This window comes from Mesocricetus auratus, unplaced genomic scaffold (assembly GCF_017639785.1).
Source record: "Mesocricetus auratus isolate SY011 unplaced genomic scaffold, BCM_Maur_2.0 Super-Scaffold_100027, whole genome shotgun sequence".
Lineage (NCBI taxonomy): Eukaryota > Metazoa > Chordata > Mammalia > Rodentia > Cricetidae > Mesocricetus > Mesocricetus auratus.
In genome coordinates, this window is record NW_024429208.1 from 83,258 (window position 1) to 109,294 (window position 26,037).

Below are 26,037 nucleotides of genomic sequence, written 5' to 3' on the forward strand. Positions count from 1 at the left end.
GGCTAAACCTGTCTCAGGGCCAGAACCTCCTTCCACTGGGAAGTGTCCAGTTTTGTTGCTCTCCTGTTCATTCAGCTTGGAATGGGGAATTCCTCTTTTGCACCCAGCTGTGCTTCTACCATGCTTCTTCTCCATGCAGACGCCAGTGGCTCACAGTGAGCTGGCCTGGGGCAGCTTCTGCTTGGGACACACATAGAGTTTTTCATTTCTTCCCCCATGAATGAGGTTTGAGGTTTTTGGGTTTTTTACTGACTGGTGCATTCATTTCTCAGACCCACAAGGGGTCTCTCGGGTTTTGTACCCTAGCACTGTCTGTAGATTGGTGCATCTGTATCTCAAACCTATGGTGGTCTTTTGGATGCATAGACTGGTGCATCCATTTCTCAGACCTACGGTGATCTTTTTTGGATGTGTAGACTGGTACATCTGTTTCTCAGACCTAACATGGTCACACGTCTTTCTCCCTCACTAGTAGATAAAAAAGACCATTTCTGCTGGCAGACGGGAATATGTATATGGCAGCCACTAACTTGGCCATGTGGCCTAGCTTGGGAACATGTTTATGGAAGCGGCCATCTCGACCACATGATCTAGCTGTAGGCACGCCCACTCAGCCTAGTCAGCTTCTGCCAACAAACCCTACTGACAGACACAGTTCATTTACTTTTATTTTTGTCTCTAATTTCTTCTTTCACTGGCCCTGTTGCACATGATTTGTTTATGGAATACTGTGCCTTTCCAGGGCCCCCTGTTCTATCTGTACTGGACTTGCTTTCTCATCACTGGCAATTTAAGTTTACGCCATCTCTTTAAATCTCCTGTCTGTTTGCTACAATGTGTGAATCAGACATTAAACTCTGGTTATCCCTTTTACTTTTATCCAGTCCTGTTTGATATATCTGCTTGTCTCTGTACATGTGATTTAAATTTAGCTTTATATTTAAAAATGTAAGCTAACTATGCAACTTAAATTTAAACGTGCCACGTCTCAAACATTTCTATATTGTTATGTATCTTTAAATGATGTTAAACATTTGAAGTTATAAAGATATATTTCAAATTAACAAAATATTTATACCACCCAATTCTCCCTGTATGCTGTTTACAAAGGTAAAGCAGACGAATAGCTCTCAAATACTCAGAGATCTAAAGAATGTGGCATTTAAAATGTTTTATTAAAACCCTTTTTATAACAGAGAGACAGGACAGCTGCTGTCCCTACCCCATTTCCTCCAAGAAGACTGGTGGACACTGAAGAAACTCCACCTACAAAAGTGGAAATACTGGCCACTGAAAAACACTGTCTTTCACCTCAACTGCTGTAAAGCACTCTTCAGACCACGGAGAAGAGGACAGTGGAATCAACTTTATCCACATTGCTTGGTCCAAAGTCAGGCAAGTCTTCCTAGAGTTCCTGGTCCACAGGTCCCATGCTATCAGCAGAAGGTGGGTGTCCTTAAAGCTGTTGCCCTCAACAACTATACAGGACCTTGGGGGTGGCTGCACTTGCAGCCAGGTAGTAAGTCTCTGTTATTCTATAATCATTAACTCAGGTAAAATTTTATACTTCTCAAGAACTCTGATAGCTTTGATGGCTGGTAGCTTTGCCAGCTTCAAGAAACAGTCAAGGCTCTGCCACAAAACAGATTTCAGGAACAGGTACTTTAAGGTTCATCTATGTAGGATGGTAATGTAATGCATATGAATAAAGTGAGATGAGACTTTAAAAAGAATGAAATGTGTTCCAGGTTTCTCTCTTCCATTATGCTACTGTTCATAGTCTTAATATTAATAAAGTTCTGATAAACTACTAATCAAACACCAATAGAGTACTAAACACCAAACTATACCACTATGCAGTCATAACTGCAAGGTCATGATTAAGGCACTTTTTATTATGCTAAGAATATCTGTCAGTTTTAAAAATGTTAATGCTTTCAGCCAAGTCGTTTCTAATATAAATATGCTGCTACTGTGTCTAATACTTATGGTTTCACAAACTCCAAAGATTCTTGTACGTTCCAGGGAGTTGAATTGGACCCACCCAAACAGGTCAGATTCATGCCAAATAAATATTATTCAATCTCTCTCTAGTCCCTGGACTCCCTTCCCTCCTCTTAAAATCCTCCCCTCAAGTACCAGGATGTAAGAAAAATTTCTTTTTCTAAACTTAACCTAGTCCTCTACTCTGCTAACATCTTTCCAGGTCTAAGAGGCACCAGAGAGTTCCATACAGCCTGGATTGAGATGGATCAAGCAGCTACCCCAGGACATGGCAGCACCCCAGCTTTCTCAGGCCCTCCAAAGATGGTCAATGCCCCCCAGGTCAGCAGGAAGCAGTCTTGAGAACTCGACGTCCTTATTCCTTATTGCCTAACCTGCCATGTGTAACACCCCACCTTTTTAATAATAAGTAAAGGTGAGAATGAAAGGTTCAGGCATTACACTGGCCTGCACCTGTTACCTGGCAGAATGCACTCAGGCAGCACTCGGTCAGCCCAGGGTTCCATGATTACAGTCTTCATGCAGGTACAAAGGACCCCTTTAAAAGACAGGCCCCTGACCTCTTACCTCTCTTCCTCTTCACTCTCTTGCTCTGCCCTTCGAGGCCCCCCTGCTCTCCTGCCCTGTAATAAACTATGGTTAATGTGTCTCTCATATCTTGTGTTCTTTCTCACTGCAGTAATCTTCAACAAAAGAACCACATGGGCAACCTGTGTTTCTCACACTTCAACTTTTCAAAGTATTTAGATGACTTAAACAATACTCTTGTGGACTTTTTAAAAATGTGTTGACCTAATTACATCTGATAAGTTTTCTTCCTAAATTTTTGATTAATATTTTTGTATGTGTTTTCATGCACAAATTGAAATGAATTGGTTTGACAATATGTCAGGACACATCAGAAAACAGTTAATTTAAACATGCTTTGGTATTTATCTTACCTTGTTGCTATAGAGACCTATAGATTATGGCATTCAAAAATGTTTTGTTAACTTAGGACTTTTCATGACAATGAGGCTCCTGAGAATACAGAGATGATGGGAATTGAAGAGATTCCTTATGGGGTTTGCTTTTATTATGGTAAGGAAGCCACTGGGCAAAGATATTGTTCGTGTCTCTAGTTGCTGACAATATGCTGTGCAGACTTAACATCTAGGTCACACATGACCTTTTCCAAAACAAGGTAGGACAGTCCTTCAAAATTCCTGTTTTACAGAAGAGTTTGTTAGAGCTTCTGGAAGATACAGGGGAAACCAACTGATGAACTTGGCCAAAGTCCTTCAACTTTCCTCCTTCACAGATAAGTCTGCATAATACTCTAGACCTGTAGGCGAAGATGGATGCTCCAATGTTGCTGAGGAAGTTTGAGTGACTTTCCAGGCAGTCAGATATCTCTGGCATTTCTAACGTTTACAAGTTACTTACAATGAACTTCCTGTTGACTCACATAATATATTCTTCTGGGGCCTTAGGAGTTAAAGACTAGATAGTTATAGTTGCAGGTTTCCTTAGTTACGATAGAAAGTAAATTAGGAGTAAAACTTTGGATTCCCTAAGACAGAATAGACAATGCACTATTTTCTCTGAATATGCTAACTCCAAATGTACAGAATATTGTAAATTAGTTCTTAATTGATAACTACTTTGTTGTATAAAGTTTTCATATTTTAAAATTAAAACCTTTCTTTTTATTTAGAGAAAACGGAGTAAATGTTGTAGAATACATTTTTTAAGGTGTGTTACACTTGTTTGTGGCTTGGTACATTTGTTTAATGATGTCAATATGTGTTGATTTTATTTATGCTGCGTTTGTTTAACTCTGTCTAGCTGTGGTTCCTTGCCTGTCTAAAACACCTGATGGTCTAATAAAGAGCTGAGGGGCCAAAAGCAAGACAGGGGAAAGGACAGGTGGAACAGGCAGAGAAAATAAAAACCAGAAGAAAACTGGAAAAAGAGAAGGAGCAAGAGACAATAAGGAGATGAGGATGTCTGGGGTGAGCCAGCTACCCAGTCACCCAGCCAGCCACAGAGCAAGAGTGAAAGATAAACAGTAGTAGAGAAAGGTAAAAAAAAAAGCCAAGAGGCAAAAGGTAGATGGAATAAAATACCTTAAGAAATCTGTCTAGAAACAAGCTATGCTAAGGCCAGGCATTCATGACTAAGAATAAAGCCCCATGTGAGTGATTTATTTGGGGGCTTAGTGTCTGGCCCCCTGAAAGAGCTAAGAGCTAAACAATAAAAGAAAGAGGGAAACAAACAATGCCCCAACCTTTTGGTGTTCTAACATAGGGCTAGAGTAAAAGGAAAACTGTGGAGAGCTGCACCATGCCGCCTTAAAGATGCTGCAGGCTTCTGCCTTCCACCATCCAGCTGGTGAGTGCTCTCAGTGATAAACTACTCCTTATTTGGCCTGCTCCCATCCCGCAGGGGTCATGCCATCATCATCAGATTGCTTATGCATTCTGGTGAGCCTATGGCTTGCGCACACATGGCTGCTCAGGGTTGGCTGGCCTCGGCTATTTAGGGAGCAGTAGGGGTTTCTCCCGGGGCTGCCTCCACATTGTTCATCAAGGTTCCTGAATAAACCACTTGTGAGAAGGATTCCTCAGTCGTGTCTTCCTTGCTGGTCTAGGTGGTCGTGACAGAAAACCAACAGCAACACTTCTCTTTCTCTTCAGTGTGTCTAACACACACTTGCTCATCACAGCAAAGCCCTCCCAGACACTGTGATGTTGTGGGAGCCTTGGAACTGGCCCCACACCTCTCCAGCCACCACAAGTTGTGCCAGTGGTGTGGGCACAGCAGAGCTGGCCATGATGGTGTTGGAGTGCTGGATAGCTGTCAGAAATGTAGTCACAGGATCTCCATGACTTGAGGCACAGCAGGATAGCAGAGAGGAATCTCAGTGAGATTCCAGTATTGATGCTGAAACAGAAACCTGGGGCCTTGAATCGGATCAACAACTCATTGTAATGAACATTTGCAAGCAAAGCTGTTTAGGCTAAAGGGTATAACTGGGTGAAACACCACAGCTTTGATGCCACTACAATGAGAGAATATGGAATGGAGAGGTGGGGAAGGAGGAGTGAAGAGGAGCACACATGGCAGAGCTGAAGGGGAGGCAGGGTGTGGAGGAGGCTGCGGCTAAGAGAGGAGCAGTTTTTGCCCAGAGGAGTTAGTGAGATGCTTTTTCCTTTTTAAAAATGTTTTATTTTATTTCTGGGGGAGGTTGTATGGGTAGAGGGCAAACAGAAAAGTTTGGGAAGTAAGTGGGACATGATATGAAATACCCAAAGAATCAATTAAAACTGTTGAAAGAACATGAAATTCTTTATACTGCCAAATTCTCAAGGAGAAAAGGAAAGATCAACGCTGCTTTCCAAATATTCAAGGCTTTGTAGAAACTCAAGTATTTTTATACATATTTTCATATTCTTTTGTCCTCTCAGAAATGCACAGTTTAGCTACACAGTAGCCCTCCACCTGTTGTAGTCAGGCAAGCAGGGGCTAGCATGGTAGCTATTGCCTGCAATGACTGAATAAGAAATATTGAGTGTGACACCAAGTATTCTGAGGTGCAACCAGCCCTCTGGGAGATTCATAGGTCTGCTAAAACTAAAAATCGCTGATCAAGAACATTAACCCCAAGCTCACAAAATCACTCTGTATCTGCGTGGAAGTTTTAGTGCCTCCATGTCCCAGGTGATACATTGTCAGAGTAAATGTAACTTTGCCTAGGTCCAAACTTCCATTTAAAAACATAGTATGTACAAACCACCCCTCCCCCATCAAAAAAGCAGTTCCACACAATTGCTCTCCAGGGACATAATATGGTTTCAACATCTGCAGTTGTGGACAAGAAATAACAGAGGTTGCTGATCAGCTTGGAGAGCTGCCCACAGAAGACATCCAGAAGTGAGTTTTACAAACTTAGATGAGCAAAGATAGATATTTTATGAAAATTCTAACACAACCTTGTAATCATACTTAGTTTGCAAAAGCTAGGCTATAATAATAACAAGGGAGCAAGGACACCTTACTGAAAATACACAGATTGTAAAAATCCATGTAGACACAATAAGGGGCCATGTGAGAAGACAGTGAATGAAAAATACAGCATGGTACATTCTTGCATTTGTGACACTTCTGTAAACTATTGAAACACTTCTTCAACAGCTCTCAGATGTCAACAAGAACGGGAGCCCTAGAGGACCTTCTCAATGTGACCTGGTAACTATGCCTTTTTCGGTATGTGTAAGTTATTTTTTTTTTACTCAGATGCCAGTTCTGCTAAATTACTAACTTACAGTTCTCCTTAACTCCAAGCTGATGAAACTGTCTATGTGGATCAAGCGAGGCTTTCTGTCTCATTTATATGAATGATAAATATTACTTAGCTTTCTTACCTCTCAGTGCACTGTTTGATTTGTCAGATTAAAATATTGATATTAAATGAATGAATATAAAAACTTCTCATGAACAATAACCATAAGTATGCTTGTCATTTTACCAACCTCAAGGAAAAACACTATCAAAGAAGCAGAATTTGGAAGGAAGAAAACTATGAGAAACATGTAAGATCTCTGGTTTGCCCTGATTTTTATTGTAGGATATGTGGCTCTGAAATACCAGGCAGTATGAGGATATTCTAAAAGGACTAACGTTATGACTTAAGGCACACAGAGAAGGAGACAAGAGACTTTCAGGCATAAGACATGTATCATATGAAACAAAAGTTATCCAGTTCATTTAACAATGTTTTATTTTCCTTTAGATGGAGGATTTTTCTATGCAGCCCACACTGGTTTGAAGTTAGCATGTGACTGTCACAGGTTCTGGGATTCTTTTTCTCATGTTGTGCTTGGCTCTAAAATTGTTTTCATTGTGATCAAATCCCCACATCCTGTCAAGTAACTAGACAGATTTTTGGAATGATTTGCTATCAAGATCATTCTTTGCAAAAGAGATTTGTGGGAGGTGGAGTGATTTCCTTCCATCTCAAGAGAGCTCCCATAAATGGAAAATACCCCAAGATTGAAAATAGTGCCCCAAAGTTCATTCTGTGATTGCATTTGTAAGCATATGAATTTTAAATAGACACAAGGAATTATCTGGTGATATGTCACAGAACTTAAAACCTCAAAAGACTGACATGTTTGCTTTTGCTGCCTAAAACTCACTAATAGGAAAAAACATGCAGAAAGCTGACCCTTTTAAAAATGTTTGGTAGCTCTCAAACAAAAACATGCATCATGCATGGGGAGAATGATGGGTTATTTTCATTCTCTCAAATATCAAGGCAAATGATCATGAACTAAAACATAACTTCTCTTCTATCTGAAACATAAATGACTTCAATTTTCCAGTATTTCGTTGAAGTTAGGCACTGGATTTTATCCATTTCCTCCACATCTTAAAACATTTCAAGAACTTACTGTCTGCCTTTGCTTTGTGGTAAGTGCTAACTCTTTGATGGCTATACCTGAAGGCTCCTTGTATGGACAGCAGTTCAAATAGGAGCTGTTTGTCTCCTAAACCACTCCATAAAATGAAATTGTATATATAAATTGAGAGTGACATGTGTGTATTCCCCTGCACATGCATTTTTGTCCTTGATTTTAGTAACCACTTTGTGGTAATTTAAAAGCAATAAAACTATTCATTTTTACCCCTGATTCTACAATAACAGTACTACTTTCTGTAATGACATTATTCTTTGCTAAAAATAGAGCTGTTTCTAATGGACAACCAAACTATATTTTAATTCCTATTATATTTCCTATAAATGCCCATTCCATATGGTCTAGTGTCCTATCTACACAAACTCTGTCCTATCTATACATAAACAGTACCATGTTCAAATACTTCTCATCCACAGCCCATCACTGACTGTCTATTGATGAATCAAATAAAAGCAATGGGTTTCCATTGCAGCAATGGCATTGTGATTTTTCAAAAGGCAAACACAACTACATTCATTAGAGAGCTAGTGATGGACACATGTACTTTACCTGTAAGTACTGGTTTATGAGTGGATAGTGTGACCTCTACAGACAAGAGAATAATGTGTTCTCACTGAAGTTTCCCAACAGCTAGAGTATGGCTGGTTTAATATATATGTCAACAAAGACAGCAATTATTGAAATAAAATTGTGATGAACAAATAAATAATGCTTCAGTATCTTTATGTTTCATTTGCTATATTCTTTTATTCTCCAGCTGCTACCACAATTCTACTCCCAAAATGTTTGTGACAAATATAACCACAATGAGTGGATTCCTCCTAACGGGGTTCTCTGACAACCGTGAGCTACAGATCTTGCATGCTCTGCTCTTCTTGGTGACATACCTATTGGGAGCAGCAGGTAACTTCATCATTATCACCATCACTACACTGGACCCACAGCTGCAGGCTCCAATGTATTACTTCCTGAAGCACCTTTCCCTTCTGGACCTCTCTTCCCTCTCTGTCACAATTCCCCAGTCTATTGACAATTCCCTGGAAGGCAGTGGATACATTTCATATACCCAGTGCATGCTGCAGGTTTTTTTCTTCACAGCTTTTGCCTGGGGTGAGATGGCCATTCTCACAGTGATGTCATATGACCGTTATGTGGCCATCTGCCTCCCCCTGCACTATGAGGTCATCATGAGTCCCAGAAAGTGTAGGTTGGCTGTGTCAGTTGTATGGCTAAGCAGTAGCATCCCAGGACCCCTGTATATAGCAACCGTATTCTCTATCAGGTTCTGCAGGGCCAAAATAATCCATCAATTCTTCTGTGATGTCCCCCAGTTGCTCAAGCTCTCCTGTTCTAATGATTACCTTATAGGAATAGGAGTGGCTGGTTTCCTGTCTGCAGTGGCTTTTTCCTGTTTTATCGGGATTGTCCTCTCCTATGTCCATATATTCTCCACAGTTTTCAGGATGCCCTCTGGTGAAGGCCGGTCTAAAGTCTTCTCTACTTGTCTGCCCCACCTTCTTGTTGTCTCATTGTTTCTTTCCACAGGCTCCTGTGCATATCTAAACCCAAAGTCAGACTCTCCAACTGTTGTAGATTTCTTGGTGTCTATCTTTTACACAGTACTGTCTCCAACACTCAACCCTGTCATTTACAGTCTGAGAAATGAGACCATAAAGAGTGGTATAAGGAAGTTACTGTTGAGTACAAAATTCACTGGTTAGAATCATTTTTGTCCTATTGTTAGTAACTGTTCAATTACAAGCATAGATGTCTTTAGTCATTGTTTTACCTTCTACCTGTAATATTAATGAACATTAACTATCATCCTTATGCACATGCATTGTCTGATAATTTTGAATTTTACTATTAAAACTGTTATTTGTAAATTAAAAAAATTAAAAGTCTTGTAACACAGATCAACTACTTCTTACCTCCTAATGCATCCACACACAGACTCGTGTCTTAACATTTTTGCAGAGGCAACATTACAATAAAAAGAACAAAAGTGATACTATTAATCCCAGTTTTACCCACCAATTCATAATTTTCAAGTCTAACATTTACTGTCAAATTTTTATTTTAAATTCACTGTTATCTCTCAATATAAATTGATATAAATTGATATGATACCACTAGGTACATTTGCATAGTCTTATATTTTCCTAAATTAAAGTTTTTAATTCATATTAAAATTTATATTAACACATTCATTCATTTTGCCTATATTAAGTATCTTCAATATTCAATTACTGTAAGTAGTAATAAAAATTGAAGTTTGTCTTATAATTCTAAAGAACAGGTTTATTGAATCAAAGTGTCTAAAATATTCAACTCTCTTAAATGATGTGTCCATATAACTTTCAACAAATAAGTCATTTGTGTGTCAATTAGCATTGTAGGGCCAAAGCACTTCTCTTTTAAAACTCCCAAGATTTTACTAGTTCATGAAGAACTATGCATAGGAAACTTAGAGCTAGATTAAGTCCTGTTAGATGGCAGAAACATAATGAGAAACAGCAGTAGAATCTGTACAACAGCAATAATTCACCTTTGCTAAATTTGTTAAATGTATGATAGTTCAACAGATCAAACACATTGTGAATACTTGTTAGTTCTCACATATTTTAATTTTTTATATTCTCTTATTTTTGTAAGAAGCTTCATAAGAATGATTGTGCATTGTTTTATAGTAGTAAAACAATTATTCAATCTCTATTTTAATTATTCCAGTCATTTTTATTCAAATTCTGCATATAGAATATTGAGTTTTTGATTTGGACACCTGTAGTAACAAAACTTGTCTAGATTTTCAAGATACAACCACAACTGACTGATCATCATACCTTTCACCCCCTCAGAAACTGGACTGTCAATCCATCTGCAGAAACATGTAAATTACATTTGATTCTTTTCTGGAATACTTCTGTTATTTTATTAGTTAATTGAGTGATAACATAAGCAAATAAATTCCATTTTCTGGGCTTGCATTTTGAATGTATTCATATGAGCATCAAATTACAAATTTTGTCTAATAAAATATTGGATTATCATTCTCAAATGCCTTGGGTAAAGATCTACTCTTTAATTTATAATGACTTTATTGTGTTCTGTACTAGATCTTTTGACTATCTTCATTTTAGTTCATAAAATTATTTTCTTTAGCCAAATGGTGATGGCACACACCTTTAATCCCAGCACTGGAGAGGTAGAGACAGGTGCATCTCTGTGAGTTCAAGGTCAGCCTTGTCTACAGAGCTACTTTCAGGACAGTTAAGCCTGTTATACAGAGAAGCACTGTTTCAAAAAAAAATCAAAAATAGTTTTTCTTTGTAATCATTGATCTTTCAAATGCATAAAATAATTTTAGGAATGTTGTGTTCTGTGACATTAGTTTGATTTTATTCATAATTGCAAAAAGCTTTGTTATAGACCCCAATTTTTTTGTAGATTTTTTTTTAACTTTGGCCTTTCTTTTTTTTCTCAATATATGTTTTATTTAAATTAGAAACGTAAATGTTTCACATGTCAGTCCCAGCTCCCTCTCCCACCCCTCCTCCCTTGTCCCTCCCCCAGCCCCCCAGCCCCCTACCCAATCCCCACATCATTCCTCAGGGAGGGTGAGGCCCTCCTTGTGTGGGAGGGGGATCTCTAAAGTCTGTCATTTCATCCTGAGCAGGACCTAGGCTCTTCCCCATGTGAGAGAGCATCCCTCTATTTGGAATGGGCTCCCAAAGCTCATTCATAAACCGTGGTAAACACTATCCAAGGCCCCAGTGATTTCTGTGGCCTCCTCCCTGGCACTACATTTATGGAGTCTGGATCAGTCCCCAGTTGGCCTCTCAGCCATCAGTCTGGGATTTAAGAGCTCCCCCTTATCTGGTCAGCCTTCTTTGTGGGTTTCATCATCATGGATAGACCCCAATTTTTTAAAAAAAAAGTAATTCTTTTTAAAAATAATACATTTCTCAATACTTGTCATATAATTGGATTTGTGTGGTTCGTTTACATACAACTTACTTTCAATTTACACTAACCTTATGATGAATAACCAATGACTTTTGAGTTCTATAAATTTGACAATTCTGACATTACTGTCCCTTCCTTCCAAGTAACAAAACACTCTCTCTTCTAGTTGACCTATGTCTAGAATATAAGTACAAGACCTGGGTTTCAACACTAGTTTAGAGAAAAGCAATGGCAGAAAGAGGTCCATAAACAGCAATCATTTCCACCAAAGATGGCTCTTGGGTTGCTCAACTTTGGAATGCAGTTCCCTGAAGTCCAGAATCTCACCTGAATCAGTAGTATCACAATCATTATCTCTGCCCAGTTATGTCAGCATCCCAGGGTATGCTGGGCCATTCATGGGCTCATCTCTTCCAAGCTTGGTTACCTACCTCCAAAGGAGACCCGCAGGGAACCTAGCATCCTTTTAAAATCCTGTTTAATTCAATAATAAAAAGAAGTGGTATCTCCAAATTCAGTACAAATACAGGAAGAAAACAGCCAGTGTACAATTTGGTTCATGATCCCAAGGTTTGTTGGTACCATTAATGGGCAAGGGGAGCTGGAAGAAACTTGAGTTATAATGAGATGTTTTAAATTCATTTTTCCACATTATATTACAACTCACTCAGACTCATTTTTAGACCTAGAAAATGAAGAAAAATATCTTTCTTCAATTTGACCATGCAGGTACATTTTACTCGCTTGCTTCTCTGTTCAGTCACACTTCTTCATTAAAATACATATGCTACATCATTTACATAGACTTAAGAGCTGCTATTGGTTTCATTTTCCTCAGTTATATTTTTTAATTATTTCTTTTTTGAGTTTATAGTTACTTACTTTCCCTGTTTCCTTTCTGATGGGGTCTGGCCAGTATCAGTCCTAGGCTGCAAGAGCCATCTATTCTGGACTGATGTCTTTAGGGCTGTGTTCGGAACCAGCCAAACAGGCCAGAGTCTGACCCTGCATGGGGGAGTGTGATCAGGGAAGTCCTAGCTACCCAGTAGCATTATGGATGAGATAGAGACATCTGGTCATTTCGGGAGGGCTCTCAGTCAAAACTGGAGACCACGGTTTATTCAAGCATCCTCTTAAATTGCTTTCCAAAAGTGGGGGTACTGGCAGAAGACATCTATTATCATGTATATAGGGCTGACTAGGAAACACTTCCTTTAACCCTAGAGATGGTCCTAGAATGTACATACACAAGCCCTCAGACTTTCTGTAATGGCACATCTCACCCGTCTTCAGACACATCCCACTATTCCACAGGCACGTCCCACTAGCCCTCATGATGGGTTTGGGGTCAAGGTCTATTGTTACACAAACTAGAAACCATTCTCCACTCTGGCCAGGCCATCCGGAGGTAACCAGCCAATATCTAAAAGACAATAGGAGATTCGAGTTCCTGGAATTGAGTTGAGGCCTATATCCATAAATATCATATTCAGGCCCCGACACCTTTCCTGCCTCCAAATAAACCCAAGCAACCCACTTTGGGCCCAAAATTATTAAACAGAGGTTGAAAGGATAAATAGTCCATGAGGTTTTTTTGTTTGTTTGTTTGTTTTTTGCTTGTTTGTTTGTTTTTGCATGTTTCATTTATTGCTTTGGGGGATACAATGCTTTCTTCTTAATTGTTTCCTGTTTAAAGAAGCTTTTTTTCCAGGAGTGAGTGTTTCCTACAGAGAACATAAATGTGCACAAGCACTGCCTCAGACAAACACTTGGGCATGACACTGTCATGACAGTTTGCGTTCAAAGAAGTTAATATGTATGGTACTCCTGCTGAAACATTGCATATTGTATCAGCTTCTGCATCCAGGATCCTTCCCTTTTTGAGTTTCTGTCCTGACTTAGTGGTGAACAATATGGAAGTGTAAGCCAGACAAACCCTTTCCTCCCCAACTTGCTTTTTGCTCACGGTGTTTCATAACATCAATATGGGATTCCTGTGTGTGTGTAAACATGTGTATCTCTGCATTTATGTATTTCTTATGATTTATCTTTGTTTTTCTCCTGTTTGCTTGTGCTTGTACTGTTCCAATCTGTTTGTGTTTTATCATATTTTATTTTACTAACATTCTTTAGATGTCTGTGTGTTTTCTAATGAGATACACAAATCGTGTGAATCAGATGGATGGAGATATGGGAAGGACTTGGAAGAGGTGGGGAGGAGAAACCATAATCAGTATATATTGCATGAAAAAAATCTATTTTCAATGAAAGAAAAATAGGAATAGAATACTCTCAATGTACGTGGAGTGACACTGGATACATCAACCATACTCCAGGGCAGACTCCATGCTTGTAAGTAATTAGCAAATGCAAAAGACTCCATGGGTGTTTTCTGTTGTTGTTGTTGTTTGGTATTTTTTTAGGGGGGGGGTGTTTCAAGACAGGGTTTCTCTGTAGCTTTGGAGGCTGTCCTGGAGCTCACAGAGATATGCCTGCCTCTGCCTCCCAAGTGCTGGGATTAAAGGTATGCGCTACCAATGCCCAGCTATTTTTTTAATAGAGAACATGAATAAAAAGTTGAGTAGGTAGGGAGGTGTAAGAGCAGTTGACGGAGGGGAAAGAACATAAGCAGGGGCTGTCTCTGACTCTTTTGCTAGCTTTTGGGATCCCATTCCTCATACAGGGTCACCTTGCTGAGACTTAATACATGGGAAAGTGATTAGTCTTACTGTAACTTTATATGCCATGTCTTGTTGGTATCCATAGGCGGCCTGCCCTTTTCTGAATAGAAACAGAGGAGGACTGGAAGGAGAGGAAACTGTAGCCAAGATGATAAATAAATAAGTAAATAAATGAAATTCTCAAAAAATTAAAAATATTCCTCAAGAATAATGATGAGCTACTGAAACCCCAGGAGAAAGTATAAGAATGTAGGAAAGTAAGAAGGCAAGGGAAGAAGCTCATAAAGTTGCACAAAATGTGTTGCCGGTGTAGAAAAATTGAATTCAATCTCACTATAAACCCTCTAGGAGGAAATGTAATATATACATGTCAGGATTGTCATATGAGAAATGAAAAACATGAGGTGTATATTAACACATATGTGTCACTACTTGTGAGAAGTAATGCTTTTTGTTTTTTTCCAGAAGGATGCTTGATTTGTAGGTTTATTACAACCTTCTAGATTTGTTTGCCAACTCAACAAGCCACTTGTCTTTCTTAAAGCCACATGGATTTTGGTACATTTGCATAATGGAGTACTACTCAGCGGGGGGAAAAAAACAATGGAATCTTGAAATTCACAGGCAATGGGTGGAACTAGAAGAAACCATCCTGAGTGAGGTAACCCAGTCACAAAAAGGCAAACATGGTATGTACTCACTCATGTATGGATTTTAGACATAGAGGAAAGAACTACCAGCTTACAATCCACACCACCAGAGAAGCTAGGAAACAAGGATGACCCTAAGAGAGGCATAGATGGTCTCCCAGAGAAGGTGAAAGGGACAAGATCTCCTGAGAAAATTGGGAGCATTGGGGGAGGGGAGAAAGAGTTAGCAGAATGAGAAGGGGAGAAGGGGAGGGTAGAGGAGGACATGAAGGAGTAGGAAGATTGAGTCAGGGGAATAGAGGAGAGCAAGAAAAGAGACACAATAATAGAGGGAGCCATTATAGGTTTAAAGAGAAATCTGGCACTAGGAAAATGTTCAGGGATCTACAAGAATGACCCCAACTAACAATCTAAGCAATAATGGAGAGGCTATCCTAAATGCCCTTCTCTGATAATGAGATTGATGTCTACCTTATGTGGCCTTCATCAAGTAGCTGATGGAAGCAGAAGCAGACACCCATGGCTAAACACTGAGCTGAACTCCTGGAATCCAGTTGCAGAGTGGGAGGAGTGATGAGCAAAGGGGCCAAGACCAGGCTGGGAGACCCACAGAAACAGCTGACCTGAACAAGGGGGAGCTTGTGGACCCCAGACTAGTAGCTGGGAAACCAGCATAGGACTGTACCAGAGCCCCTGAATGTGGATGTCAGTTTGGAGGCCTGGACAGTCTATGGGACCTCTGGTAGTGGAGCAGTATTTACCCTAGTACATGAATGGACTTTGGGAGCCCACTCCCCATAGAGGGATACTCTCTCAGCCTAGACACATGGGGGAGGGACTAGGCCCTACTCCAAATGATATGACAGACTTTGAAGATTTCCCTATGGAAGGCCTCACCCTCCCTGGGGAGCAGGAAGAGGATTGGATAGAGGGCCAGTGGGGAGTAGGGGAGGGGGGAAGAGGGAACTGGGATTGACATGTAAAACAAGCTTGTTTCTAATTTAAAGAAGAAAAAAACACATGGCTTTATGAGTACCAGGATCAGTCAGTATTTACTGGATGAGTACCCATTATGTGCCAAAATCAGATGTGAGAAACAATACATAAATCATTAGCAGAACTGGAAAAGAATCTATAGCTTTATCCAAAAAACTTAGGCATCTCAGACAACAGATTTGAATGCCAGAGAAATAATTTTTCAAGTTGTCCTACAACATTGTGGTAAGACTAGAGAAAAAGAAAACCCAAGAAGTTTCATGCGTGGGTTCCATCTTGAGAAATGGTCTGATGGGAGATGTCCTTCTGAATGCTGTGAAAATATGTTTCTCTTATTGGTTGGTGAATAAATGCTGATTGGCCATTAACTAGGCAGGAAGTATAGGAGGGGCTACTAGACTAGTAGAAGGCTGAGAAAGCAAGAGGCTTGGGCATCACCAATAAGCCAAGACCAAGTGGACATACATAGATTAATAGAAATGGGTTAATAATTAACAGAGAGCTAGCCAATAAGAAGCCTGAGCCGTTGACCAAGCAATTGTATAATTAAAAAACGGGGCAGGGCAGAACAGAAACCTCAAGCGGCCTTAAGTCAAATCAAGTATTGGTTGCTCACACAAGATTTGTGGCACCATTGCCCTGGCATGTAACTTCCACTCCAGCATTTTGAAGAATACAATATATTGCCAAACACTACAGTTTGTGATGCAGCAGACTTGTGAACTTGTGTCCTGTTTACCTGAAGCTGTGTGTCCTTTGACCAGAATCTCTACAATACTTTCTCTCACCACTCTAGTCTATAATAAATAGCACTGCATTTTAATCGTCTACAAAATTAACTCCCACAAATGAGGGAGATGGTATGGTATTTATCTTTCTGTAGATGGTGCATTTCACTTAACACCACAGCCTCTGAATACATCTCTATTATTACAAAGGGAAGGGTTTCTTTCTACATTATATGTGGGTAGTATTCTGTTGCATATACACAGTATGTTTTACTTACCCATTCATTCAGTGAACACAAAATTTTTATGTCTTGACAGATATAAACAACACTGCATACATATCTCTCTATACTTATATATATATACATATGTATTATGTGTGATGTAATAATTATAATTCTTTTTATATAATATACCTCCTTTGGATTTATATAACCAGTAGTGGGATAGATGGATAAAATGGAAACTAGTTTTGGTTTTTAAGGAACTCTCATTTTTCCCGAATTGTTATAGTGATTTATATTCCCACAAACCATTATTATAATCAAAGTAATGAATGTATCTGTCACCTCTGAAAGTTTCCCCTGTTGTGTTTGTGTGTGTGTGTCAAGAAGACTTGACATGAACTCCACCCTCTACATAAAGTATGACATTCACAGTACTGTGTAGTTAACTACCAGCACTGTGTGGTGCATAAACATCTAGGACTTATTCTTCAAAACAGAAGCGTTATGCATGCTACAAATCATCTTCTCATTTCATTCCCTGCCTAAGACAATCCCTATTTCATTCTCTGACATTACATGAAATATTGCTAATTTCAATGTACATTAAATGTTACTATTAGAGATGCCTTCTTTCTGTGGAATTGCACAGAATTTGTTCCTTTCAGATTAGCTTATTTCTTTAGCATAATTTGTTCATGTTTTGGAAAGTAATATGAATCTCATTTTTAATGACTGATCACATTTTCAAGCTAAGAACTGAAATGAATATGAAGTGAAAATCTTCAGTGTCATATGTTTCCTGGACTATTATTTGTGCTTGAATTAGAACTTAAAGCATGATCGTTAATACTTATTATGAACGTGGTAGGCTGGCCTAGCGAGGCAAGCCTCTGGGCACACCTGTGAGAGATTGTCTTAACTAAGCTAAGTGAGGTGGGAAGATTCACCCTAACAGTGGGCAGCACCATTCCCTGGATTTGGGTATATAAACAAGATATAAAATGAGAAAGTGAACTGAGCACAAGGTTTCATCACACCCTGCTTCTGACTGTAGATGCAATGTTACCAGTTGCTCCAAACCTCCATCACTATCATTTCCTGAGCAACATACAATATAGCCTGGAGCAGTGGACAAAATAAAACTTTCTGTGATGGTTACATTGTTAATTTTATCTGGAATTAATTTACTAATTTACTCTATTTTCTAGTTCATCTATTCTGCTTCTGCTGTTGTCATCTTTCCTGACATCAAATCCAGCCTCTTAGGCCTTCGAACATTACCAGAAAACATTTGATTCTCCAAGAATTCCCAGGCCTTCAGTGCCAGACTGAGACTACCAAGACATCCAATCTCACAGTCTCCTAGACTGAGCATATACCAATCCCAGCCTTTCTAGTGTGAAGATAGTCATTGTTGAACTACTCAGACCATATCAGATAAGCCAATTTAATAACCCTTTTAAGCTTATACTCTTCTAAAAACCCTGACTGACATACCTACCTTCTTTCCTTGAGTTTCTCTTTTCAGGGTACCTTTTTATAGCAATAGGAAATAACTATTATAGCAATTCTCTAGTATACCTAAATAACAAACTAAATAAGATGAATGAATGAATGAATGAGTGAATGAACGAAGAATAAGTTCATGTATACACATGCATAGACATATAAGTGCATAATTTACTCATTTGTTATGTACATATGTTTACACACACATCTATACACATCTATGCATTTGCTATCAATGAGGTTCCAATTTTTATGCATTCTGGGATAAGTGGCCTTACTGAAAATGTTAGTATCTTTGAGGCTTCTTTAATTGTCTTCCCTTTTCAAAATAAATGACTCTGTGTACAGTTGACTGGAGGTTTGTGCAGTCACCTATTTATTTTCTCTGAGGAGAATTTAAAGTTTCCAAGAGTTTATTTCACTATTGATATTAAGCGGCTTGCTCCCAAAGGCCTCTTCTGAGAATAATTGCTAAAAATCATAAAGCAAAGTTGAGACAGAGGCACTAGGGCTACTTAACAAGGAAGCTGCCTCTGGAGGTGACCTTGGGAATGATTAGTGTGTGACCTGTTGAATAATCTTCCTCTTCAGAAAAGAGTTCTGAAACTTAACAATTATGCACTCGTTGACCTTATTAAAACATTAATAGCACTTCAACAACATGATTGTCTGAGAGTTTTCTAATGAGTCCCTGAGGGACCCACTAGGAGAACAATCTTTCTTGACAAGAGAAAACTTCCAGGAGACCATCTCTAGTTGCAGGAAAAGTGAAAACCGAAGGCTATAATCAGCTGCAGTGTGCTTTTTGTACAGTGAGTGCATTATTTCCCAGTACAGATGTCTGAGAACGCAGAATCTCAGTGCAGATTAGCCACATTTTAAAAAGACAGTGTTGGTGATTGAATTCAAATTTCAAATGGTTTAATTCTTTGTTTTGTGTTTAAATAGATTAAAATAATATAATAAAATATTTCTAGTAGACTTATTCAGTCATTTATCTTTAAATATATTTTTTAAAGATTTATTTCTTATGTATATAGTATCCTGCCTGCATGTACCCCTGCAGGCCATAAGAGGGCACCAGATCGCACTACAGATGGTTGTGAGTCACCATGTGGTTGCTGGGAATTGAACTCAGGACCTCCGGAGAAGCAGTCAGTGCTCTTAACCTCTGAGCCATCTCTCCAGCCCTATTTTAAAATATTTTATTAAACAATAATCAGCTAGGTGGTGGTGGTGCACACCTTTAATCATAGCACTTGGGAAGGAAAGGCAAGTGGGTCTCTGAGTTTTAGGCCATTCTGGTCTACAGAGTGAGTTCCAGGACAACCAGGGCTACACAGAGAAACCCTGTCTCTGACCTGGGTAACAGTTCTGGAACTTAACTGCTTATCACTAATGATGACAATTTCAGGACCTTCCTTCTGCTATGAATGATAAATAGGTTGATATATGAATTAAATATATTAAGTAGAGGGACAAGCAATAAACTTTCTAGAAGCAGCTGTTATCAGTCAACTAACATAATAACCATGTGTTGTTTTCCAAATACTTTGAAAATCAGTTTTCAAAGTATTTTGGGTATTTTGGGTTTTATTTTCCTTTTAAATTAGCTCATTTTACAAGAAAAGCCATTACAGAAATCGTTTTGGTATTTAGTCATATTTTATACAACTTAAAACCTGTGTCTTCCTACTATACATTTAATCAGGATAGTGGTTCCAGTGCCTATTTTCACAGATGTTTATAGTGACCAGTGTTTTCAATCCCTTACTTGTCCACAGAGACAAAAAAGATTTGGAAACTACATCTGGGGAAAGTAAACACTGGCTAATTTATTTAGTAGAAAGTTTTAAAATGTAAAAATATAGGTTCTGATTACTGGAAACATAATCACACTCACTCTGACTCCACCACAGAACACAGCCATAAACCCTGAGCAACCTAAAAAATCTACTTAAGCAAGCTGGAAAGTAAAGATGAGCTGTCAGATTGAGGAAAACTGCAAGAACCACCAGATGTTTTCATCTTCTTCTCTCTGTCCAGAATCTAACACAATCAGAATGACCAAAACTGTACAGCTATCCCTATAGCAGAAGGAGAGGAAAAACTCTAGAAAAGGCCCTCTAAGGAACCTATTTCTTATACCCAGAAACAGAAAGATAAAAGCCAAAAGTTGTATCTGCCACAGTTTCCCTAGAAAATAGAACCAGAAGATAAATGTGTGTGCATGTGAGGCAGTGGACATTTTAGTATATTGGGTCACTTGATTATGGAGATTCTCAAGCTCAAAACCACTGAGCAGATCAATCAGCAGGAGACCCAGAAAGAAGCTAATGTTGCAAGACATGTCCAAAGGCTCTCTGGTTGAACACCAAGGAAAAGAAAGTGTTGCAATCCAAGTCCCATTTGTTTTCAATTATGTTTTATTGATGTTGCTTTGTTGTATTATCTTTCCCTGGAGCAGTAGCATGTACTTCAGTGGGAACAGTACTCAAGAAGCAGAAGCTATGAATTCACATTATAGAGCTACACTTCCTTTACAGTGGAGCTGAACAAATTGCAGTCCCATTAATAATCACCTCTCCTCCATCATCCCTCTGTCTGCTGTATCCACAGAGTGATATTATTTCTGCCAATCTCTCATCATGAAAGGTCTTTCTACCATCTCACCACCTAGTGTCTTCTTAAATTTCTTTCTTTTGTGTGTGTCTTTAAGCTTTCTTTGTAGACGTCATATACCTCCTTGGCTAGTTTTATTCATAAATATTTTATGAGGCATGGGTAAACAAAGGGGAGATAAGATGTCCACCATCTCCAGAACAATAAACCAGAAAACTCCTAACACCAATAAAAAATTAAAAGAATGGAAAATAATGCAACCAACCACAGACACAACTATTGAAATAACAGGAATTAGTAGACATCTTTAATTGTAACTCTAGTTGTAAATTGCCTTAGCTCTCCAATTGAAAGATATAGACTAGATGACTACAGTAAGAAATGAGTTCCAACTACTTGTTGTCTCTAAGAAATCCCCATCACTGCCAAATACCCCACAGCAAGAGTTGAAGAATAAAAGTCAACATATCAGGCAAATGGAAGCTAAGTTGATATGGCCATTCTGATAACTGATAATGTAGAATTAATACCAAAGTTGATTGGAAGAAATAGAAAAGTCAACTAAATATAAGAAATTAATGAAAAATATATCAGAAAACATATCCTATGTGTATAAGAATTGACTAGTAAAACTCGGGTTTGATAAATCAAACACAAGTGGATATAGAAGGACATATAAATCTGGGTGTGATAACCCACACCTGAAAACCCAACACTATGTAGGCAGAGGCAAGGAAAATGCTACAAGTTGGAAGCCAGCCTAGGCTACATGACAAGATCCATCTCAAAGTAAAAAACAAAGTGTATTCACTGCTGGATTATATGAGATCATCAAAGAAGAGTTAACACCACCTCTTTCTCAAATTGTTCCACAAAATAAAAGAATTGCATCGACTCTGCAAATTGCTTTTGGTAGTATAACCAATTTCACAATATTATTTCTGCCAGCCTCTTAGCACAGAAGATACTTCCATCATCTAGTGTCTTCTTCAATTTCTTTTAATAGTGTCCTAGAGCTTTCCTTATTAGAGGTCATCTCCCTCCTTGGATTGTTTTTTTTCCTGGCTTTATTATTTTTAAGCTATTATAAGTAAGCTATCTTTTCCAATATTTTCTCGCCAAGTTTGTTGTTGATGTATATATTGCATTCTACGTATTGATTGTGTATCAGGCTACTTTAGTGAAAGTATTTATCATACTTAAAAAGTTTTATGGTTGATTCTATGGGGGGTATTTTTGGTATAGAACCGTGTCATTTACAAATAAGAACAGGTAATGTCTTACTTTATTTTTTATCTACTTTGTATCTCTCTCTTATTGCTCAAACAGAAAACTTTATTTCTGTAGTCAATAAGAGTTGTTACAGATGTTAGAGGTGACACTCAATTCTCCCTATCTATGCATTTGTCGTATGTGAAACACTTATTATTTTGAGGTATGTTCCATTTACCATATGCTTGCTCTTCAAGACATTTTACCATGAAGCTGTTGTACATCAGCAGATACCTTTCCTACACCTCTTATGGTGATTATGTGTTTTTTTGCCATTAAGCTTATTAATATTGTGTATTTCATGTTTAATTTGTACATTGTGATTGTTAGTTTTAAAGGCCAAATTGCCACAATTTCTAACCACCTCATCAAGGATCCTCAGTTGTGGAATTGCCTTAATTTACTTAACTGATGTTGGAAGATTAATCCCAAATGTGAGTGGCACTTTCTGTCATCAGTCTACATTAGAAGAGGAAGTGGGGGGAAGAAAGAGAAAGAATATTTGCCTTGTTTGCCTTTTGCTCACGTGGCTTTGCTCCTTTCACTGCTGAGTTAATTTACCCTTTTGCAACTACTGCTGATTCTTTGCTGATGTTAGGACAAGTTTTCTAGGATTCCAACATGGACAGAGGACCAGTGGCTCTCCAGGACCCCTCCAAGTTTCAGCTCCAGATTGAGACTAGTGGGACACCGAGCCTTCCTTGTGAACTCAACTCTTCTGTGTGAGACATCCATTGTTAGACTACTCTACCTGAGGCACCTAGCCTTATAGACTAAGCAACTACTGAGAGCTTAGCCTCTTAGGTGTGAGACAGCTGTTATTAAGGTATTTAAACTACAGCGTGTAAGGTGATTTAGTAAATCATGGTGTGTGTGTGTGTGTGGGTAATTGACTTTGTTGGCCAACAACTCCTGGTCATGGGGCCTGACCTAGAGTGTAGTTGATATACCCAATGTCACTCCATTGGGGAAAACTAATTTTCCCTTTTCAAATAATTCCTTGCTTAGGAGTGGGACTGTGTGTCAATTTCCTCTTTCCTGCACTGGGATTCTGTCTGGTTTGAACCTGTGTAGGTCTTGTGCATGGTGTCCCAGTATTCATGGATTCATATGTGTATCTGAGCATGACTATTACTATTTTATATTCAGCTTGTTCTTTAGTTTGTGACAGAGAAATGTGACTGTGATGAGATGGTGTTTAATTTCCATATCATGTGGTAATTAATGTTAGTTTTTCATTTGCTACATGGTCCAAATTTAACACCGTTAATACTATGTGTGTGTGTGTGTGTGTGTGTGTGTGTTTCATTTTTTGGCCTTTTTATCTTACTGTTTGATTGTTTTGATACTTGCTTCTGTGGGCTTTTTTTAAAGAGAGAAAGAGAATATAAAATTGGGTAGGTGGGAGGTGGGGAGGATCTGGGAGGTGTTGAGGGAGCTAAAAACATGATCAAAATTAAGAAGGAGTAAAATGTGGTGCATGCCTTTAATCTCAGCACTCAGGAGGTAGAAGCAGGCAGATCTCTGTGAGTTCAAGGCCAGTCTGGTCTACAGAGTGAGTTCCAGAACAATCTCCAAAGCAATATTGAGAGACCCTGTCTCAAAAAACCAAAGAAAGAAAAAGAAAAAGAAAGAAAGAAAAAAGAAAAACCCAAGACCAAAAAGGAATAAAAGGTAGAAACTAAATGTTGAATGTCTTTGTTATTCATTTTACTAATATGGTGTGATATACATTGCATAAATTAGTGTGTTCTTATTTGATAAAATAAAATAATTATAGTTTATTCTTTAATTTAAGCTAACATTACTTAAAAAATAAAGAGTGAAAACATTACTTCCAAAGAAAAGAATAAAAACATGTCAAAATTTTAAGGAGTGCCATTCACATTTTAAAAAATCTTTCATTATTCATATATGTGCTTGTGTGTGTGTGTATGTGTGAGCGTGTGCTCACATATGTGCCATGGTGTGTGGATGAATGCCAGAGAACAAATTGTAGGTTGCCATTTGGAACTCTAGGATCAAACTAAGGCCATCAGGCTTGACAGCAAGTACCTTTACCAGCTAAGTCACCTCACAGGCCCCTCATTCTTTTACACATAGGAAATATAGTACTGTTGTTAAAATTCCTCACCACAGGGAGCTGTATACAATGTATATACCTTCTCTTAAGGTCCCAAGAGCAAAAAAGGCCAATTTTGCCAAATTTCATGGTGGGAATTTGTTTATTGAGCTTACTTACAGAGCATAGGTGAAGGGTAACTTACAGGTGTGTGGATGCTCCTCCTCCAATCGTCTATATCTGAAAAGCATTACCAAGCAGGGATGAGGACTCCTCCATAAACCCCTGACTCTTCCTCTGGCCTATATACTCTAGCCCTTCCTTGATGCCATGTTGCATATAACAGGTGGCAGGGAGTAGGGTCTTGTGACCCTCTCAATCCTCCATGAGAGGATGTAAACAGTAAAGAATCTCAAATATGATGAACAGTCATTTGTGGCAAGTAATCCATAACATCTATCAAGTAAATATGGAATAAGAGAGGCACCATCTTTTGATGCTGACTCCAAAATGGAAAAGACAAATAAAAGGGATAGAAACTAAAAGAGCAACCCCATAAAATATTAACAAAAGGTCAGATATACTTAGGGTTGAGTGTGCCAACTCTTGCAATCTGTATCTAAATATAACAACCAGATTTTAAGTGAAACATAACTAGCAACAGCTGAGTTGTATAAAAGTTAACTTTCTAATGTAAGATTATTGACTATAGGTAAGAGAGATTACATATCAGAAGAGAAGTCTGGTGGCTGCCATTTTCTTCCGATGGTCTTCACAGCCTCTTTGATATCCTTATTTCTCAGTGTATAAATGACAGGATTCAGCATGGGGGTGACAACACTATAAAGCACTGGGATCAATCTGTCTTTCTCTAGGGAGTAAGATGAGATGGGCCGCACATATGTGAAGATGGCACTGCCATAATAGAGAAGAACAATAAGCAGGTGGGAGGCACAGGTGGAAAAGGCTTTGTGTCTTCCCTCAGAGGAACGGATCCTCAGGATGGTGGAGATGATGTAAAGGTAGGAAAGGATGATGCACAGGAAAGGAGTCCAACCTATGAAGATCCCAATGGACAGCAAAGCCAGTTCATTGATGGAAGTATCCCCACAAGACAAGATCAGCAGAGGGGGTATGTCACAGAAGAAATAGTTGATTTGATTGTTACCACAGAAAGGCAAGTGGAAGGTCAGAACTGTGTGCACTACTGAGTTGAGAAACCCACCTATCCAGCATGAGGCTGCTAAACAGTTACATAGGGCCTTGTTCATGATAATCGAATACCTTAAGGGCTTGCAAATAGCAACGTATCGGTCATAAGCCATTGCTGCCAGGAGGAGACACTCTGAACCTACAAAGAAAATGAATGCAAAGAGCTGGACCACACAGCCTCCATAGGAAATGGTTTTCTTCTCTGACAAAAGATGCACCATCATCTGGGGGACATTAGCAGTGGTGTAGCAAATGTCAATAAAGGCAAGATTTCCTAGGAAATAATACATGGGTGTATGTAGGTGAGAATCAGCCATGGTCACCAAGATGATAAAAACATTCCCTCCTAAGGTACATATGTAAGTAAGGAAGAAGATGGCAAAGAGTAAAAACTGCAGTTCATTCAGGTTGGAGAACCCCAAGATGATGAATTCAGATGGTGCTGTTTGATTCTTTCCTTCCATGATGTCAGCTGGTTTCTCTTTGTGAATTTGACAAATGGATGCATAGATAATATAGTCTGCAAACCAAGAAAACAAGTGCCATTACCAATACTGTTACCACCAACTACACCCGATGCCAAACTACAAGTGGAGCACTTATTTGCAAAACACAACCCACACCTGCCACTCAAGACATACACACA

The 26,037-nt window shown here is 38.8% G+C and overlaps 2 protein-coding genes across 2 annotated transcripts; one reads left to right on the forward strand and one right to left on the reverse strand.

The window, feature by feature from the left end:
• The first annotated feature begins 8,248 nt into the window (after positions 1–8,248).
• On the forward strand, positions 8,249–9,187 carry LOC101825549 (olfactory receptor 14J1). The gene has a single exon (XM_005087208.3). It carries the CDS (start codon positions 8,249–8,251, stop codon positions 9,185–9,187), a length of 939 nt encoding a protein of 312 aa, XP_005087265.2.
• A 15,714-nt stretch (positions 9,188–24,901) lies between these two features.
• Positions 24,902–25,855, reverse strand: LOC101825810 (olfactory receptor 5V1). The gene has a single exon (XM_005087209.4). It carries the CDS (start codon positions 25,853–25,855, stop codon positions 24,902–24,904), a length of 954 nt encoding a protein of 317 aa, XP_005087266.1.
• Positions 25,856–26,037: the final 182 nt, after the last annotated feature.